The sequence below is a fragment of the Dipodomys ordii genome, unplaced genomic scaffold, assembly GCF_000151885.1.
Source record: "Dipodomys ordii isolate 6190 unplaced genomic scaffold, Dord_2.0 Scaffold65, whole genome shotgun sequence".
NCBI classification, from domain to species: domain Eukaryota; kingdom Metazoa; phylum Chordata; class Mammalia; order Rodentia; family Heteromyidae; genus Dipodomys; species Dipodomys ordii.
This window is the reverse complement of record NW_012267281.1, coordinates 5598861-5620658: the sequence shown is the minus strand read 5'-3', so window position 1 is coordinate 5620658 and position 21798 is coordinate 5598861. Positions and strand designations below refer to the sequence as shown.

At 38.0% G+C, this 21798-nt stretch overlaps 1 protein-coding gene across 1 annotated transcript in view; it reads left to right on the top strand.

The window, feature by feature from the left end:
* The window catches only part of Pcca (propionyl CoA carboxylase, alpha polypeptide), a 301142-nt gene that overhangs the window by 28346 nt on the left and 250998 nt on the right, over nucleotides 1-21798 (top strand). The window contains 2 exon segments of the mRNA XM_013023003.1: nucleotides 12652-12765; nucleotides 14477-14530. Coding sequence (XP_012878457.1) covers nucleotides 12652-12765; nucleotides 14477-14530 — 168 coding nt within the window.

The window sequence follows — 21798 nt, the reverse complement described above, 5'->3', positions numbered from 1 at the left end:
CTGTGGTCCAAAGCAGATGATCTGTTCTTTCTTTTCCTTCCCTTTGTAAAGTGGCCTTTCTGTGCATTACCAGACTCCACCATGAGAAAGAAAGGACACTTAAAATTTGTCTTCTAGTGAAGACAAATATTAAGAATACAATATGTCCTTAGATAAATTTAAAACATTAGACTTTGCTGTGAAGATACAATCAGAAGAAAGCATTTAGGAAGTTAACACATTTTCTTTTTCCTTTCTTTTCTGCTATTACCATAATTGGAAAACTTATTTTGCAGAAACATTATACTCTCAATTTTAAACATTTTGATTATCTTTGGCCTGGCTAAATTACTGTCTCTGCATTTTTGGGTAAAATGGAGTATGATAGGATCCCTGGTAGGAATTTGTTCACATTAATATGGCTCATCAGGGACATTATATTTAATTGGAGATCCTGCAGAATAGTAGCAGGAGGCTGAAGAGAATTATTTAGCATTAGCAATGGCTCGTCTGGGAGTTGTACACTAATCAAGGCACTGGAGTGGTAGCGGTGGGGATGATGGGAATTATGACGATTATGACATGTAAGCGTGTCTGCATGTGAACTGGACAGGCAATGAGTTAATCAAGAAGTATATTAAATGGCTCCCATGCTGATTCATTATTATCTACCATAGTGCCTGTCAGGTTGTGTATTTAAAAAATACAATTATTGCTGAATTCAATATGTATGTGAGCTGAATCAGCCATCATTCTTTGCTTTCAGTAAAATAATCTTAAGGAGCTAGGGATGTGGCTTAGTGGTAAAGGACTTACCTAACATGCATGAGGTACTGGGTTCAATTCCTTGGTACCACATAAATAAACAAAATTAAAAAAAATCTTAAATTGACATACACATAAAGTTATATCACTGTTGATTGTGAGATTCATGTAGTACTTCTTTAGTACTTTATAATAAGTCTTTAGTTTCAGATTCATTTAAAAATTTTGTTTGCTTTGCCCTCACCTATATTCATTTTAATACTGTAATACGGTAGGTTATTTTCAATAGCATAAACAGTTTGGGTTAAAAAATAAAATTTATGTATCTTTATTTTCCATGTTGAAAAAAATAATCTAGCATTTCAGAGGGAAATTAATGTTTAACACATGAAGTTACAGAAAAATCAAAGCATTAATCTTTTCCACCATCAAGACGCTTCAGAGCTGGGGTTGGGGTGGGAAGCGTCTTTGCTGTGGTGGGTGGTCTCTTGTGCCAGGTAGACCCATTCTGTGCCCAGCATGGTTAGAGCCATCTGTCATGAAACCATCAGCTAGAAATGCTAGAAATGTACATATTTTGGGGGAAATGGAACTAATAAATTGAATTGCTTTTAGAAAACAAATTGAAATGCAGCATAAATCCATGAGCAAACTAGATTATTTTTGTAGACAAATTTACAGTTACCATACAGATGAACACCCAAGGTTTTTTTTTTTTATTATAAGCACTGCCAAATTCAATAAAACTTTCTACGAAATGGAGACCTTTATATATTAACTTAATTAAAGCAATATTATGGATAATACTCCAAGTGTTAACCTGTAGGGGGTTGTTATTGAAATTCATTATCTATGGAGTCGGTGTTAGTGGTCAGCAGCAGCAGATTTCAAACTTGCAACCAAGACCCTCCCTTGGGAGCTGTGAGCTCAGCAGGTTAAATTGTCAAAACCCAGCAAAGCTTCTTAAAAGACTGATAGTTTAAGCCCCCTGGAGTTAAAGGTAAACCAATCATTCCAGTCAGGAAGGACTATGACTTTAGGAGTCAGGCAAAAATTCCATTTGGACAGAGAAAAAAGGATTTATATCAGAGTACCTTCATGTATGAGTTATTTTGTTCAGTTATATGCTCATGTACTTTGTTATTTAACTTTAATAACATTCCAACTTTTTTCTTACCTTTTTTTTTTTTTTTAAACCTGGTCCTAGGGATTGAACTCAAGTTTTCTAGGCAAGGACTTAATACCTGAACCAAACCACCAACTTCAACTTCTTTTTTTTCCCCTTAAAAACAACAAACAAACAAAAACTTTAGCAGGGTGCTGGTAGCTCACACTTGTAATCCTAGCTACTCAGGAAGTTGAGATCTGAGGATCTCGGTTAGAAGCCAGTCCAGGCAGAAAAGCCTGTGAGACTCTTATCACCAATAAACCCCTCAAAAACTGGAAATGGAGCTGAGGCTCTAAGTGGAAGTGTGCTAGCCTTAAGTAAAAGAGTTCAGGGAAAGACAGAGCCCAGGTCCTGAGTTCAAGCCCACAGCTGACCAAAAAAAAAAACCCCAAAACCAAAAAAACACAAAAAAACAAAAATAAATATCTCTCCAAACTTCAAGTGGTTGTACAAGGGAGTTGCCTTGTAACAAAGAAATTTGTGAGTATTATAAATACAATATATTTTGATCAGTGTTATCCCTTTTAACACTCTTACCTATTCCTTCCCTCATCTTTAATTTTGTAGGCTACACCTTGGTTTTGTCTGCATTTCCCTGCCCTTTTCTTCTTTACCTGTGTACTCTTTCCCCCTTGACCCTACCCCACCCTTTCCGAGTACCTACTCTCTGGTGTTTTATTTTGCCAAACGTTGATTTTGGCTTTCTAAGGAATTACACTGTTTGAGATCTCTCTTGAATCTACTATATTTCAGTTAATACATATATATACACTTACATACTCCTGAACGTATTTAGTTATGACTTTGGTAAGCTAAATCTAGCTTCCACATCTAAGGGAAAATATATATCTTTTGTCTCTCTGGCCCTGACTTACTTCACTTAACATAATGTTTTCCAAGTCTTTCCATTTCTTTACAAATGGTATAATATCATTCTTTCTAATGGATGAATAAAATTCCATTGTGTATGTTTACCACATTTTCTTGATCCATTTGTCCATTGAGGGACATCTGGACTGATTTCATACCTTGGCTATGGTGAATAGTGCTGAAATAAATATGGTTGTGTTGGTGGCTTTACTGTTTCCTGGTTTGTAATCTTTTGGGTAAATGTCCAGGAATAAAATTGCTGGATCATAGGGTAGTTCTATGAGAAGATTCTCTTTAGCGCTTTAGCTCACTTATTAATTGCATTGTTGATTTTTGAGAGTTTATTTTTTTCAGTTCCCTGTATATTTTGGATATTAGGCCATTATCTGATGTGTAGCTGGCAAAAATCTCCCATTCTGTGGGCTGTCTTTTTAGCTTGTTGGCTCTGTCCTTTGCTGGGCAGAAACGTTTTAGTTTGATGTAGTCTCTTTTATCAAGTCCTTCTTTGATTTGCTGTGCTTCAAGTTGCTTGTGGATTTTGTCCTTTATAAAACAGAAGTGGATGTCCTAAGACCTTCTGAAGATTTTGCTAATAATAAGAATTTTGTCCCTTTACTGATATTAAAATTTAAGATCAAAACAGTAAATATGAAGGTTTTTTGTTTCATTTATTTAAAAAATTTCTGATGGGGGTTGGAGAATGTCTTAGCTCAGTAGTAACTTGCCTAATGTGCATGATAGGCTCTGGGTTCAGTCCTTCCTCCCTCCTTCCTTCTCTCATATCCTTCCTGTCTCCCTCCTCCCCTCCTTTTCATAACACATTTGGTATATTTAAATTATAGTTTTAAAGGGAACAAATTTCAATGTTATTAGTACCTGCTGGTATATAATTATGGTTTTATTTATTTCTGTAAGTATTTATGAAGGATTGGAAATAGTATCTTACTGAAAAAGTAATGAAATACTTGAAAATACAACTTGACTTTATTCTGATGGTTCAATATTCATAAGGCCAACTTAACTGGTCTATTACAATATCATGAAGATTCTTGAGGGAGAGAATATTCTAAATAGTATTGTATTTACCATTTATTGAATGATCACAATATCACTAATCGAGTATTTATGGTATATCAACAAAGCACGTATTTTTGAAAGTGGACTTTTTTTTTTTTGTCGGTCATGGGGCTTGAACTCTGGGCCTGGGCGCTGTCCCTCAACTCCTCATCTTAAGGCTAGTGCTCTACCACTTGAGCCACAACGCCACTTCCAGTTTTCTGGTGGTTAGTTGGAGATAAGAGTCTCATGGACGTTCCTGCCTGGGCTGGCTTTGAACTGTGATCCTCAGATCTGAGCCTCCTGAGTAGCTAGGATTACAGGCTTGAGCCACCAGTGCCTGGCTTGGACTTTTTATTTTTATTGACAGTATGGTCTCAGGGTCTCAAGCTTACTAATCTTGGTTGCGCAGCTGATGCTCTACCACTTGAGCCACATCTCCGGCCCTGGTTTTTGCTGGTTATTTTGGAGATGGAGTTTCATGGACTTCTTTGCCTTGGCTGGCTTCCCAACTATGACTTTCAGGATCTCAGCCTCCCAAGTACTTAGGATTACAGGCATAAGCCACTGATAGTAGGCAAGGGGCTATTATCATTATTTTAGAACAAAGAAATTAGGACTTACAGATTAAAAAAAATGGGTGCTAAAACTTTTGTAATATCTAGCTTTTAAGTTGTATTCTTTTTTCCTTGTTTCATGCTGCTTTCCATAAAGGAGAACATGTCTTTCTTCTCAAACAAAAGCTTTTGTTTATTGTACCAGTTCTGGGGCTAGAACTCAAGACCTCTGGGTATTGTCCCTGAACTCTTTTGCTCCAGGCTAGTGCTCTACCAGTAGAGATGTAACTCCACTGCTGGCTTTTTTGTTAGTTAATTGGAGATAAGAATCTCAAGGGCTTTCCTGCCTGGGTTGACTTTGAACTGTGAGCCTCAGATCTCAGCCTCTTGAGTAGCTAGGTATACAGGTGTGAGCCACTGATGCCTTGCTTTGAAGTTTATTATTTTGAAAGCTGGATTTTTGTTAGTGCCTTTTGGGAGCCAGGTGCTGTATGGACTGTAAGTAGAAAAGAGAGTAAGAGTGTTTTTTGTTTCATGGCACTTATAATCTAATAGTAGAGCTAGATATGGGACTAAGAAAACATATAAATAACTGCAAAGTTTGTGGTGTTATGAGGGAACAAACCAGTTGTTTACAGAAAATCTTGGGGGGATGGATTCTTCTTCTTTATTAATATAGGAATCAAGGAAATTCGCTCTGGGTTTATGAAACAAACTCAGAAGTGGAGACTGATGAGCCACCAGTGCCTGTCAGCCACAAAGTAGGCAAGCAGGATAGCATGTACAAAGGTGCTGAGCCAAGGCTTGATTATATCCAATTCTTTCCACTAAAACAATTTCTACCATTACTAGTAACTTCTTCATGTGAAACCAGTGGACTTTCCCCCATCTTGTGTTTAATTTCTCAGCAGTGTTTGACAGTGGTGATTATCTTTCTTCATTTTATCCCTTGCTTCAGTGATATCTTAATCTCCTGATTTCCTTTCTACTTCTGTGGCTCTTTTCTGTATCTTTTATGTGGCAGTGATTCAAGGGTTCATAGTAGGTGCTTATTCATTCTGTTTCTCTCTCTTGCCTGCATTCTTGCTCTTCTGTTTTCTAAACCCTATTCCTGAAAGATCTTATTCTCTTTTCACTTCCATTTCTGTAGTTTTAATTAATTCTAGACTCCTAATTATTCCTTCTTCCCTTTTTTCATTTTATTTGTAATTCATGAACAAGTCATTCATTATCTTAAGTAATTTTGAAACCTAGTCACATCTCTTTAATTATTACTTTCTAATCTAGAGGAAGCCTCAGTACTAGCAACCTGTCTCTGACTCTATTTTATCTGAGGAAGGAAAGCATGATAGGTGAATAAAAGACTCCTAAAAAGTTCAGTTTCTAAACTCGGAGACCTGCCTGTGAATATTACCTTATATTGCACGAGGATTTGCAGATGTGATTAAGAATTTTGAGACGGGAACAATATTTTGGATACTACACAGCTTGATGAAATCAAGTCTCTGAGAAGGAGACAGGAGAGTCAGGGTAGTGGTGAGAATGAGTGAAAACAGGAGAAAGAAGCTGTAGTTATATAAGAAAGGAGACCTGAGTCAAATGATGGAGAAAAAAAGTAAGAAATGGGTCCCTGCATAGTCTTTATCTTGCTTTCAGAGCTATAAGACGCACATCTGATTTTTGCTATCCAGATTGTAAGATGATAAAATTGCCTGGTTTCTAACCACTGAGGTTTTGTTTTGGTAGTTAATTGGAGATAAGAGTCTCATAGGCTTTCCTGCCGGGGCTGGCTTTGAACTGTGATCCTTAGATCTCAGCCTCCACAGTAGCTAGGATTCTAGGTGTGAGCCACCAGTGCCTGATGCATTAGATTTCTTAATGTGTTTTACAATGTTGGTTTGTAGCTCCTTTTCGTGTGTGTGTGTGTGTGTGTGTGTGTGTGTGTGTGTGTGTGTGTGTGTATGTGTGTGTGTGTATGTGCCAGTCTGGGTCTTGCATTCTTGCTTGACTTATATTTTTAAAAGAAAGTTATTAAGTGGTGCTCTACCAGTTGAGCTACAGTTCTACTTCTGGCTTTTTGCTGGCTCATTGGAGATAAGATTCTTAAGGACTTTTCTGACAAGGGTGAGTTTGAACTGAGATCCTCAAATCTCAGCCTCCTGAATAGCTGGGATTACATGCATTAGTCACCTGTGCCTAGTTGTGCCACTTTTTTTGGTAATACGTGTGTGTGTGTGTGTGTGTGTGTGTGTTCACTTTTAAGCATCATTATGACAATGTTACATTCTTGGAATCTGACTTATTACTTGGTTAGGTTACAAGGTCTAGCCTGGATACTAGGACCACTGAGAGTGCATTGTTTTCCTAGCTCTGGAAACCTAACTGTAGTTATCCATCTGAATTGGGGCATGTTACTTTGCTACTTGTTCCTGCTATTTTCTTCTAATTCTCCATAATGTTATCTTCCAGGTTGGAGTAACAAAGGAAAGAGGTCTATTAGGTGTATTTCAGGAAGGTGGTATAGGAGCTAACAAAACAAAACTCTAAGGTGGTAGATTTACATGAACTGTTCATCTCATTTGGAGTCTATATTAAGGGAGAGAGGCTTAAACTCAGGTGATGTATCAGATAACAATCAGTGATTTCCATCTTCACTTACTCAGTAAAACACTGCAGAACACACTTTACAGGGTGGCGTATCCAGTAGAAGGGTAGAGACCTTGTGTGTCTGTGTTGAGAGTGTCGAGTTTACATAACCTTACAAAAAGTATTTTCAGTGTCTTATTTTGTAAATAAATATTTAGTTGCTTCCAAGTTTTCTATGAATCACTCAGATTAGTTTCCAAGTCTGCTGTATTCCCTAAATGGATATTCGATATTTACTAAAGGGGCCTTTATAATTAAACCTGGCAAAGTACCCTCAGTGAACTATTCTAATTAAGTGTTATGGATCCCGAGGCTGCACTGATGTAGTTCAGCTGGGATGCTGAGAGTATGAACACTGGAGTTCAGTTTTAAAATGACACCAAGTTTCGAAGGTTTCACATACAGATGGTTCCTGACTTCTCATTGTTTAGCTTACAGTTTTTTTTTTTCTTAACCTTACAGTGGTATAGAAGTAACACATAATCAGCAGGGTCTGTTATTCAAATATTGAGTTTGGGTCTTTTACAAGGCTAATGCTATGCATGTATCATCCTTTCCCCTGATGCTCTGCAGTGGTAGGAGTCCTCTTTTAGTCCCTAAATCCTGAGAAGAAACAACCCACACTACATGTATACACTTGTAGCTGAGGTAGGAGGTATAGTTTAGATGCTGCTGCAGTTTGTATCTGGAATGTTTCCCAGAGGCTCAGATGTTCAACACAGTTCCTGGCTTGCACTGTTGGCAGGTGGTGGAAACTTTAAGAGGCAGGACCTAAGTTTTCCTTTAGCTTTGGGAGGGGTGATGGGACCCTAGGCCCTTCTCTTCCTTTCTTTTGGTTTTGGCCATGGGGTGAACAGTTCGCTCTAACACATGCTCCCCACTATGATGTACTATGCTGCCCCGGTCCAAAGCAATGGCCAGTTGGTCATGGATGGAAACCTTCAGACTGTAAACAACACAACAAAATAACAACAACAACAGCAACAAATAACTACCTACAAACTTGAGCACTGTCCCTCAGCTTTTTTGCTCAGGGATAGTCCTCTGTTGCTTGAACTACAGCTCCACTTGTGGCTTTTTGGTGGGTAATTGGAGATAAGATTCCTGGGAATTTTCCTGCTAAGTCTGGCTTTGAATCTCAATCCTCAGATCTCAGCCTCTTTAGTAGCAAGGATTACAGTGGTGAACCATTGGCACCTGGCTAAGGAGGTATTTTTATTGCATTTAGAGGTCAGTTTGTCATGGTGGGGAGGACTTGGTGGAACAGAGCAGTCAGGAAGCAGTCAGGAGAGGACCTGGGGACATGATATCCAGAAGAGCCACTGCAGTGACCTATTTCTGCCAGATAAGTCCCAAAATAGCGTCACTAAGCATGGTGAGGCTCAAACGTCTAAGTCCAACACAGGTACCTCTGTGAGGGACATTTCACATTTAAACCATAATGCCAGGAAGAGACTACGATCTTTACCTGATAAATGATTATTGGAGAAGGACTGAAATATAGTCAGAGATGTGGTTGCTAGAATTGTTAGCTTTATTTAGAATTAAAAACAGACCAAATTCCCAGCTTTCTTTGGTGTTGTTTCCATTCTCTTCACACAGTTTTTCTTTGGTGGTACTATTTGTCTCCCTCCCCCCTTTTCTGTCTTTTGCTGGGGAAGGATGAAAGTCATGGTTTTAGGGGGTGCTGGTGGCTCACCCCTGTAATCCTAGCTACTCAGGAAGTTCACTCACTCTTGCATAAGTTAAAAATTAAAAATCTAGAGAGACATTTGCCTTTAAGGATGTTGGATTATACTTGAATCCCAAATGTTTTGGTGTGCAGCCTCTTGGAGTGGAGTAGTTGTGGTTTTCTGAGAGTTCTGCTTTTGAAGTACTGTTATGTCTCCCTTAAGTGGTCTTTTCATGCAAGACAGTGATCACATAAGAATTGGGGCTGTATCCAGAATATGGAGCAGGCATCCTTGTCAAGAAATGTTAACGTGTGGAAGTTTTAAGTGTTGTTCAGTACTTCATCACTATTTAGCTGGGTGGGGTAGGGACAAAAGTAACACCCACCTTAGATCATTGGTGCTCACCAAAGAGTTACAAAAAGAATTTGGGACTTAGGTAAGACCAAGTTGGCCCCAGCTCATCATTTATGAATCCACAGTACCTGGCAGTCTTCTGAGATTTCTGTAGTCAGTATATTCTTTCCTGTTCCAAGTGCATCTTTCCAGCACTTAGTTTTTTTCCACCATCAGTGATCCCCCTCTCTGCTTCTATCAGAGGCTTTCCTGTCTCTTCATAGATTAAATAGAAACTTTGAAGGTTTAGACCCTTTAATCTCCCTAAATCCACAAAGTGATCTGCATTTATACCCATTCTTAGCATTCTCCTGCTATTCCAAAAAGGGTGCTCCAGATCCTACAACCCTGCTTTTTTTCTTTTAAAACCTAGCTGGTATTATATTTATATATATATAAAAGATATTTATATATAATTATGTTATATATTTACATATTATATATTATATATTTATATATTATATGCCCTACTGTCCTGCATACCTGTTATTGCTTGTCAGAAACCTTTTACTGTGAAATATTCCATATCTCAGGTGTTTCAAACTTTTAACCTCATGTAGCTTCTCAAAGGCATCTCTTTAGTTTTTTTTTCCCCTTCTAAGTTAATAATAGAAACAGAACAAACCCAAATCATATCTCTGTTATCGCTCTGCCTCTCCTGGCCTTTATATTCACTTATCAGTAGTCCCTATCTAAACCACACAATACCTACCTTTGTTTCTTCCTTTACTACTGTATATCACAGTCCTTTCTTTGTGATTGGGTATCTGCCAGACGTGTAGACCTGCCTTTTACAGAGGGTTTGCTAAAGACTTGGTGCCTGATGCCCCTCTTTTCTTCCTTACTTTTCTTTGATTCTTCTACAAGGACTCTGCCTATGAGAATACAGTTCTGGCTCGGTTGTTTTGTTTGTGGGTGATGGTCCTGGGACTTGAACTTAGAGTCCTGGGTGCTGTCCCTGAGCTTTTTTTTTTTTTCTCAAGGCACTACCACTTGAGCTACAGCTCTACTTCTGGCTTTTTGGTAGTTTATTAGAGATAAGAGTCTCACAGAGCCGGGTACTGGTGGCTCATGCCTGTAACCATAGCTACCCAGGAGGCTGAGATCTGAGGATCGAGGTTCAAAGCCAGTGTGGGAAGAAAGCCCGTGAGACTCTTTATCTCCAATAAACCACTAGAAAACTGGAAATGGCACTGTGGCCCAAGTGCTAAAGCACTATCTTTGAGCTGAAGAGCTGAGGGACGGTGCCCAGGCCCAGAGTTCAAGCCCCATGACCAACAACAACAACAAAAACAAAATGAGTCTCACAGACTTTTCTGCATGGGTTGGTTTTGAACTATGTTCCTCAGCCTCTTGAGTAGCTAGAATTACAGGCATGAGCCACTGGTACCCAGCATAATTCCTAGTTTACTCTATGAGAACATTTTTCTAGTTAAGCAAAAGAATGAAAAGTTAGATAAGCGATAACCATGTAAAAGTGTTGAAAAGATTGTAGTTATAGTATTGTTAAGATCCTTATGTTCTATTTTACTTTGATTTGTTTGTGATAGATTTTGGTCATCAAAATACATAGTGTGTATATGTAAGTGCTAATTTCTTATCTTCCATACAGCTGTCAGTTGCAGATACATAATGAAGACTGAAAAGATTTCATTTGGTATAGTTGAGTTTTTACCTCAAAGACTAGTAGCCACCCAAAAGACAGTTTTTCATAATTAATTGATTACAATTTATTAAATAAATTGTCATGTAAATAATAAGCTTTTAGCATATAACACTGTAGTAAGGAGATTGAAAAAAATTAAAACATAGTTTCTGGCTTTTAGAATCTTATGATTTGGTGGAATAAATAAATCATAAGGAAAATCATTCACAAAGCATGTAACAGGAGATTGTTGGGTAGCATGCAATTAAAAGGCACTATGTAAGACAATTAAGTTATATAAAATAACTATGTATTTAACTTTATTTTGTTTCATTATCCTCTCCCTTTTTGTTAGTATAAGAGTTTGAACTCAGGGCCCTGTGTGGCAGGTGTTCTATAGCTTGGGCCCTGCCCTCACCTTGACTTTGAATAATAACTATCCTTACTTACTTGGCTAACACATTCTTTATAAAGGATCATTAAATATTCAGTTTCTCCTGTATAGAAAACAAACTAAAATCCACAGCCATAATGACTAACCAAATTTGCTAATAATGGGATATGAAATGGACAGAGGATAGTAGAGGAGGCCATTCTGGTCTGCAGGCAGGGAGAACTTAAGGTTGGGAATAAGCCAGGCAAAGAGAAGTGGAAGAGAGAGCCTTCTTTTGAACACAAATATTTAAAAGCCTTTTGTAAGCATGGCTGCCTTTCTTTGCAATTGATGTTACTAAATGAATTAGAGTGTATATATTGAAGCATTTTATATTGAGGTAATTGATCTGTAAACTCCTTGGGTAAGTATTTTTTAGCTTTCAATGCACAATGTGTTTAATTAGAAAATATTTTTGGAATTGATGAAAAATTCTGAGCTTTCTAAAGACTACATTTCTTTTCTTTTTCTTTTAGGTCTCATTTAAACAAAATAGCTTTTCAAAATTAGTTCCAAGTCTGTGAATTAGAAACAAGTATACTTAAAAAAATTAAATCTTTTGGTTAGGGGATAAGTCATACATGTTCAGGTATATGTTTATACTCTACTCCTATATATCTGCTTTGTAAAATAATTACAATCGGATTGTGAATTCACTGAAGTGGAAAACTTAGGAAAAGCCAGTTCAAAAATAATACTAATCCCTTCATTTTAGAAGAATAGATTGATTTTAGAATTAAAAAACTTTATTCTCAATATTGGATGACTCCCTATACTCTGTTAAGCAAAAATAAATAGATTTAAAATGTTGTCAAGTGAGTAGTCTGAAAAATGGAGTATACATTACTGAATGCTGAATAGGTTTAGGACTTAATACACATATCAGTTCTTTTAGAAATAAATGCAAAATGGACAAAGCGTGAATGTGAGAGTATTTAAATGGTTCTCAAGATTTTCTGGTTCATGTGTTGTGATATTGAACTCTTTGGTCCTAGGCTTTAATTTGTGCCTGGTGCTGACCTGATGCTGTGCAGGGACACTCACTGCATCCCTCCATTCAGTCCCTAATTATCCCAACTTCCTGGGGAGCTTGCTTAGAACTGGGCATGAGTGCTTCTTATTAAAATATTGGGCTACCCTGGATACATGTAACACGGTAGTATTTGATATCAGCTTTATAGATGAACAAAATAAGAGATGAAGTTGTTTGCTGTGATTTTACTAAATGGGTGGAGGGTATTATGGAAATCATTTGGTTAGACAATGGATTATGCTTGTAATAAATGAAATCATTGGTAATCCAGTTCCTGTGCCTTTTTTGCATTGTTTTTTTAAATGCATATTCAAAAAAATATGACTATGATGGTATGTGAAATAATCAGATTTGCCGTTTTGTATGTATTTGTGGATGATCACAATTCTTTTTTGCTGAGAGCATCTGTTAATACGGGAATTTGTGTCTTCAGGTTCATGTGAAAATGGCCGATGAGGCCGTCTGTGTTGGCCCAGCTCCCACCAGTAAAAGCTACCTCAACATGGATGCCATCATGGAAGCCATTAAGAAAACCAGGGCCCAAGCTGTGAGTCTGAATGAACCTATCTACTGCAGCTGTTTCATATGTAGTGAGCAGAAAGCTAGAGTTTGTATTAAAAAAAATAAGAAAGAATGATTGAAAATGCTGTTGCAGTTAGTTCATGTCACATGAGTTAAATGTGGCTGAATTCGCTACTGGAAATCAAAGGCTTTGTAGCATCTGGCAGTCTTGGTCGCTGATCCTGCAGGTGGCTGCTGGATTCAGCTTTCACACCAGGGAGCAGTTTCAGTTCATTTCCAAATTTGCTAGGAAAAAAGAAGTCCCAATTAGTTTTGAGTATTAACTCTTTCAGTGTAATAAGAGAATTAAGAAGAAAACAATTCTGTGTTATAAACAGGATCCAAGAAACCCTGTTTAAATTCCGTTTTAATCATTTAAAAATTATGTACACATAGGTACATTGGAAGAAATAAAAGCAGTATATTTGCTAATTATTTTACTTTGTTAGTATCAATAAAATGCCCATACCTTACATTGATAAATCAAAAATTTTCCCCACCTCTAATCTGACTTGAATGCAGTAGACACACCTAGGAGAAAACTGTTTCTGACATCAGGAATAGTTCTTTTTTTAATTTTAATATCAGAGAACTAATTACATAGACTGTTGAAAACTATGTGGCATTATCTGTACAATTGGATGGAAGTAGACAACATTGGCAATTAGCCTGAATGTTTCTATTAGAATTGACATTTCTTTTGAAAGAATGTTTTTTAGTTATGTGTTTAAATAAAACTCTGAATTTATAAATTCATAGATGTTTACAGTTTATTAGCATAGTTAGTGGGAATGAAAATCTTATAACCTTTTAATTGTAGCTTGTTAGAATGCCATTTCTAGTTGAATGTGTTTATAAAATAAAATTGGTGGAATAAAATTCTTCCTATGGTGCAGTATTTAAAATTTTTCTGTAATATGTATATATAGTTATGTAGCTATTCCTAAGTTATGGTATTGGCTTCTTAAGAAATTTGACTTCCCTTTTAACAGACTTGTTTTAATAGAAATGTGTTTAATACTGATAGATATTAGAGTAGCTAAATTTATGTCTTGCTTTTGTTGTACAGTCAAAAATTACTTGATCAGAACAGAATGGCAGAATTTAGATTATAGTAATGTGGCTTGTAGTGGGCAGATAACATAATAGTTATGAATGATTAAATTTGTGAAAAGGGGAAAAATGGATAATAGAAGAAGAAAAATTAGGACTACAAAGTAAGAGTAAACCCAAATTCAAACCTCCATTCTAGTTTAGTTTGACAGAAAAGGCTTCTATGTTGGCTGAGTATCTTAGGCTATTAGGTGAGTTTTGGGAAATAGCAGTTTCTGGTACTGTAGTAAAAATATGGGAATTCAGAATTATTCATTCATCTTGCCAAAGGTTTTTGTAGTGTAATTCTTTGACCTACCAGCTACTGTGAAATTATCCAAACTTGTTGGTTAGAATTTTCCTCAAAAAAAGTAGCAGTGGGGAGTTTTGTGTTGAATAGTGTAGACAAATCAAGTATGGTGCTGATTATAGCTAGAAAAAAAGGAGCAATTTGATTTGTACCCAGGTATGGAAGTTAGAGCTGATCAGTAAGAGAGAGAAGGAATCTTATTTAAGGACTCAACCACTTAACAAAATACTGTACTGTACATATTTTATATAGATTTTGCAATATAAAATTAAAATATTTTGTTTGGATTTTTAAGGTGCATCCAGGTTATGGATTCCTTTCAGAAAACAAAGATTTTGCCAAACGTTTGGTAAGTTTAGAACAAAGTAGAAACTATTAACTAATTCTAGAAAGCAGTACAGTAAGGTAATTTCTTTTTCTCTTTCTTCCTTCTTTCTTTCTTTCTTTTCTTTCTTTCTTTCCTTCCTTCCTTTCTTTTTTTTTTTTTGTCGGTCGTGGGGCTTGAACTCTGGGCCTGGGTGCTGTCCCTCAGCAGCTCTTCAGCTCAAGGCGAGCGCTCTACCACTTGAGCTACAGCGCCACTTTCGGTTTTCTGGTGGTTTATTGGAGATAGGAGTCTCACGGTCTCTCCTGCCCAGGCTGGCTTTGAACCGCGATCCTCAGATCTCAGCCTCCTGAGTAGCTAGGATTACAGGCGTGAGCCACCAGCGCCCGGCTCTCTTTCTTTCTTTCTGTCTTTCTTTCTTTCTTTCCTTCCTTCCTTCCTTCCTTCCTTCCTTCCTTCCTTCCTTCCTTCCTTCCTTCCTTCTTTCTTTCTTTCCTCTCTCTCTCTCCTTCCTTCCTTCCTTCCTTCTTTCTTTCTTTCCTCTCTCTCTCCCTCCCTCCCTCCCTCTCTTTCTCTCTCTCTCTCTCTCTCTCTCTCTCTCTCTCTCGTGCAGGTCCTGGTGCTTAAACTCATGGCTTGGGTGCTACCCCTGAGCTTAGCATTCTACCCCTTAAGCCAGAGCTCTACTTTTTTTTTTTATTGTGAAAATACTGTACAGAGGGGTTACAATTACATGGGCAAGATAATGAGTACTTTTCTTATCAAGCATTGTAGCCTCCTCCTTTGTTTCCCCTTCTCATCCCTTCCCATCCTCCCCCTGCCTCCCCCACCCAATTCTCCCCGCCCCCCCACCAAAGTTGTAAAGTTCGTCATAGTAGTTATCATCATCTTCTTCTTTTTTTTGTAGTTTATTGGTGATAAGAATCTCATGGAATTTTCTGCCTAGGCTGGGTTTGAACTGTGATCTTCAGATTTCAGCTTGCTGAGTAGCTAGGTTTATAGGATGAGCTACTGGCTCCTATCTTGCAGTGAGTTTTTAAAAATATGAATAGTGACAAATAAAGAATTGTAACCAATTATATGAAAAGTGAAGTTGTTTATAATTACTTAAAGAGTAATTATAAAAATGGGAGGGTTATAAAGTTTTAAAATAATACTTAGAATAATTATAAAAAATGGAAAAGTTAATTACCATTATACCTAGCTTATTATATATTGCATGGTCTTTAAAAATCATAAACCTGAGTTGGTTTTGGTTTTTTTTTTTTCTTTTTTGGTCAGTCATGGGACTTGAACTCTGGGCCTAGTCGCTGTTCCTCAGCTCTTCAGCTCAAGGCTAGTGCTCTACCACTTGAGCTACAGCACCACTTCCAGTTTTCTGGTGGTTAGTTGGAGATAAGAGTCTCATGGACTTTCCTGCTCGGGTTGGCTTTGAACTGTGATCCTCACATCTCAGCCTTCTGAGTAGCTAGGATTACAGGCATGAGCTACCAGTGCCTAGCAAAACTTGAGATTTTTAAATATACATGTAACATTGTATGGTGATAGTGATTTAATTATGATTATGGAAAATGAAGTTGGAAGTAAGATTCTACTTTTCTCCTTTTGTTATAAATTTGTAAGATAAAATTTTACTGCTTCTATTTTGGCAAAAGTAGCCTGTATTGCTATTGAACTGATTTTAAAGTGTATTTAAACTAAGTTTAAGAAAATACTAAATGAACTTTACAACTTTAGGGTTGGGGGGAGGGAGAAGTTGAGGAGGTGGGGAGGGAAGAAATGATAAGGAAAAAACAAAGGAGGAGGTAACAATGCTCGATAGGAAATGTACTCATTACCTTACTCGTGTAACTGTAACCCTTCTGTACAGTATCTTTACAATAAAAATATATATTAAAAAAGGAAAATACTAAAGCTTTAGAACTTAGGTACTAAAAATGATATTTTATATTTGTGAATGTTGTGGTGCTTATATCAGTTATACAAGATGTTGTCTTTTTTGTTTCAGAAGTTGCTTTTTTTTTTGTCTTTCTTATTCTACTGTTAAATTTTTTTTCTTTTTGGTACCTTGTATTTTATTCTGTGGATTCAAAGTTATTTGTAAATATAATCATTTTCTAAATGATTAAAATCTATAAAGTTAACATAATCATAGACTTTTAGCTTTCATATATTTTGGCCAACTTTATGATTTCAAACAAAGATGTAAAAAGGTGTCTGGAGTGAAAAGCTTAGGTGGAAGGATGCAAGTTGGATTATAATGCATATTCCAAGTTTTTGTGTGTATATACACTCTCTTAAAATTTTTTCTTAGAATTTTGACTGAACTTATCATAAAAATGGTTTGAATATACTGTTTATACTCACTTAAATGTTCATGTTAATATTACCTATTAAGCTTAAGTTTTTTAAAACAAATTACTATTATAGAGATGATATACAGAGGGGCTACAATTACATTAGTCAGGTAACGAGTACATTGCTTTCATACCGTGTTGTCTGTTCCCATTACCTGCCTTCCAGCTCTACCCACGAGTTATTCATTTTCATCAATGTCCAGTGTACTCCACTGATGCATGTTTTCACGCTTTTTCCTCGTATTCTGTGCCCCCCCTCACAGATAAGTATGTGTATACACCATATCTAAGGTAAAGAATACAGAATCATCAGAAACAGAAAAAAACAAAAAACTCCTTTGTTTTCTTATCTTAGGAGTTTCAGTGTATATATTATATACATATGAAGAGGCTCTTGGGTATTGTACCTTTGAGATTCTCTCCTAAGACTATCTTCTTTTGGTCTCACTGTATGTGAGTATCTAGAATCCTGTGTAATTTGTCATATCCTAGTGCATGTTAGATCTAACTTCTGTGTCTCAGAGAGAATATGTGCCTTTTGTCTTTCTGATCTTGGCTTACCTCACCATCAAATATAAATGATAGCTTTGTTGGGTATACCAGTTTGGGTTGGCAGTTGTTGGTCTTCAGGGCTTGGATTACACCATTCCAGCCTCTCCTTGCTCTGAGTTTGTGTGGAGAATCTGATTTTTTTTTCCCCATTGTAATACAGCTCCTTCTTTGATTTTTCAGCATTTAAAATCAGTTCCCTGCTTTTTAAGTCTCATGTGTCTAGTAGTGTTTCTTCTTGGATCCTGTCTACTGGGGGTTCTGTTTCCTTCTGTCAGGTGGGTGAGATTTTATCTCTTAAGATTGGGGAAGTTCTCTGTTATTATTTTACTGGATAGATTTTCCTATGCTTTTAGTATGGCATTCTTCCCCCTCATTGATCCCTACTAGGCATACATTTGATTTCTTGTTGCTTGAGTCTGCCAATTCTTGGATATCCCTTTGGTAAGTTCTGAGTGTTTTTTTTTTTTTTTTTTAATATACCTTTGACTTTTTATTCTAGCTTTTCTGTTTTATCCTCAGCTCCTATTCATTTATGTAGACATTCCACTGTGGTTTGCAATATGGAATTGAACCTTTTATGCTTCTGAGATCATATCTTACAGTGTGAATTTTGTCTTTAAATGAGGGGGATAACATTTCTATTTTTATCTCCATATATTTTTGGGAGTCCTGGATCATCTTTGTCATTTCTTCTTTATACTCTTGAGATTGTTTTTGCATTTCCTCTTTTATTTCTTTGGCCAAATCTATCATGAATCCTTTTTTTTTTTTGCCAGTCCTGGGGCAAAAACTCAGGGGGGGGCGGCCTGCCCCTGAGCTTCTTTTGCTCAAGGCTAGCACTCTACCACTTAGACTACAGTTCCACTTCCGGCCTTTTCTGGTTGTGTGGTACTGAGGAATCCAACCCAGGGCTTCATCCATACTAGGCAAGCGCGCTACCACTGAGCCACATTCTCAGCCCTGTCATCATTTCCATAACGGCTTTTAGTCATCAGTCTCTTCTTCACTCTCACTGGGGTCCTTCCTTGGATTGTTGTTGGCTTTTGGATTTGGTTTGTTTTCCTGATTGTTCACGAATCTTGTCTTTCATTGTGATTTACATTTGGGATGGTCAGGGCTGTGGCCTGATCTTGGCCTGCTTGTGCCTGACAGGTGGTATAGCCCGTGCTTGGCCTGAGCTAGCTCACACCAGGTGAGTTAGCTCATGCTTGGCCCTTGGGCCAACAAGTGCTTGTGGGCACACCCTTGACTTGCCTCGGGCGAGTTCTCTGCCAGCTGGAGGGCGCTTGGTCTGGTCTGCAGCGGGAACTGGGAAGGCTAGATTCAGACCTCCAGGATGGGCATGCGCTTTGAAAGAGGTGGGCTCCCACGGTTGTGCAGGAGTTTGTCTACACTTGGACTAGTTGGTTCTCACCCCTTAGGTGGCCGGCACTTGGCCACTGGCTTGTGTGTGCATGCTTGGCTTGCCCCCAGGCCAGCTAGCTCTCCACCAGCAGCCGAGTGCGTGGTCCAGTCTGCAGCAGGGGCTGGGAAGGCTACAGTCAGGTCTTCGGGATGGGCATGGGGCTTCAGAAGAGGTGAGATCCGGCGGGTGCGCAGGAGTTTGTGCTGTTTCAAACTGGTTTCCCTGCTGACAGCCGGAGCTGTGGGGGATGCAGGGCCCTAGCACCCTTCTAGGGGGAGTCCTGGTGGCCTCCTGCGGGCAGCCAGCAGGTGGGGTGGGAGGGCCTGAGGCAGGGCTCTGGCCTCTCTGGCTGGCCTCTTCAAGTGCGGTGCCCCTTCTTGGGCGGGCGGGAGGGGTCTGTGGGTCCCATCAGCGCTGGATTCGCGTGGGTGGGGTCCCTGGCGGCGTACTCCCCGATCCTGGCGGTGGTTGTGGACCGAGGCCGCGCTGTGGGAGAGCTCGGGGCCTGGACGTGGCGCTGCCACACGGCTGTCTGGGCGGGCGGGCGCTGTGGGCGCTGTGCGTCTGGATGCTACCGTCCCCGCAGCCGGGGGCAGGGCCCGGGGCGGGGTGGGGGAGGGCTCCCTGCGGGTCTCCATCCTTGTGTGTTCCCCTGACTCTCTGTTTGTGTGTATACTTGTTGTTCATCTCTAAGGGAGACATGCATGGCTGACTAGAGAGCTCATGGACTTTCCTGCCTGAGCTAGCTTCAAACGGTGATCCTCAGATCTCAGCCCCCTGAGTGTGAGCCACCAGTACCTGGTTTTCTATTCTGTATTTTCCCTTTAGGCTTTTTTTTTTTTTTTAAATTCTGAGCAGTAAAGTTTTCAGAAAGGCTTTGAAAACTAAAACTATTCACTCTTGCAGAAAAGCGATTGTTAGTGTAAAGATACTTCATACTCTTTTTAGTTCTCTGTTTAGAGGTATAATTACGTAATATATAATTTCATTGATTATATCTGTATATAATCAACATTATTATTGTACTATCATTTTAGTTCGACATAGCATTAAATTACAGTGACTAGCCTTATAGTACATTGATATGTTGGGTCTAAGAACTTGTATACTATATTTGGGACTTTATTTAAAAGATATACATGTATATAGACAGTGCGTACTCATCAGGAATCTCAGCACTGAAGCTGTAGAAGGGGAATATGGAGAATAGTGGAGGCTTGGAAGTTGTATTCTTTCTGTCTCCTTTTCTCACAAGACTTTTTAATGAAACAAGGAATGTAACTATTCCACAATGACATGATTTGAAAAAATCCATTGGATTAACTAAAATAATTGTAAATAGCTATGATAACCAAGTATAGGCAAAGTTATAGAGAGCTGATTTTGGGAAATTTAAATTGTTTCAGCTCCCTCTCCCTTCTTCTACTCTCTTACGTAAAATTTGAATTTATGAAAATTACAATACTTACAAAACATTCATATAAATATTGGATTGAATTCATATTGAATTCATATAATATTGCTTGATTTGGCAAGTCCACTCATAAAGAATCTCACCTGCAAAGATATACTTGAAAAAAAATGTTCATTGTAAGGTTTTTTTATGATAGCAAAATTTGGAAGTAGCTCAAAAGTTTCTCATCTGGAAAATGAAGAGAATGACATCCGCCCTGCAGGGTTGTTGTAAAAATTAGAAACAACATACATAAAGAACCTAGCACAAAGTCTGGCATTGCCTGGCAAATCACCTTAATTGTTATAGATGGGAAATATTACTTCAGTAGACGAGGAGAGCTACTGAAAAGCTTTTAGAGAAATGAGAGTTTTAAAATTAGTGGTCTTTTTTTCGAGTGGAAGTGTTTTCATATGTGTTTTAGAGTTCAAATTTTTTTATGTTGAGGTGAATAATTTGATATAATGCTACTACTGTATACATGTGTATCGCACTGTGGTTTACAAAATATTTTGGCATGAATGATCTCATAAAATTCACAATCAACATTGGATATTAACCTTTTTTTTTTTTTTAACAAAAAGAAAACCATCAATCTCCTGATGCTAGTAACAGAATCAGGACTTTATGTAAGTTGGTATTGCCACAAATATATATCTGGGTAGCGTAAAACAAAAAGGAAAAGAAACTATACTATGATAACATTGAAATAGCTAAAGATTAAGATTAAATTATCTTGATGAACTTAATCATAGCCCTTAAAAATTTCCCTCCCCTCTTTGGATGATACTATGGTCAGTGTAGGATATGATTGTAGACAATGATATTTAGAGGGAACATTCAAAAAAGGCTTTTATTAGCACTGGTCCTGTGACATGAGGCGGCAATCCGTGTGTTGGAGCTTCTAAGTATGTGATAAGGACTTTGTAACTAATGCTAACCTCTTAAAGTTAGTAAGCTTGCAAAGATCTTTAATAGTTTTGTATCCTTAACATAATTTTGGGGAAGTGGCCTTGAGCTCAAGTGGTAGAGCGCTTGCCTGGAGCTGAAGAGCTGAGGGACAGCCCAGGCCCAGAGTTCAGGCCCCATGACCACACACATACACACACACACACACACACACACACACACACACAATAATTTTGAGTGAATTTAACAAGATTTATGTGATATTCATATTGTTTTGAGTATGACTTAAATCTTACAAGCCCAGAATAGCTTGTAACTTTTTTAAATCTATGAGTAACTCATAAACATATGCATTGTGTGTGACTCTTGTTTATATGTTACAACTTAAGAAAGGTTGAGAGCTACTTTGTAGACAACAAGTTTTAGCTATATAAAATTTCATGTTAACATGACTTGATTTTTTTTTTTTTCCATTTTGAGCAGGCTTTTGAGTTTAGCCTATTATTTAAAATTTTCAGGGGCTGGGAAGATGGCTCAGTGGTAGAGCGCTTGCCTTGCATGCCTGAGGCCCTGGGTTCGATTCCTCAGCACCACATAAGCAAAAAGAAAAAAGCCG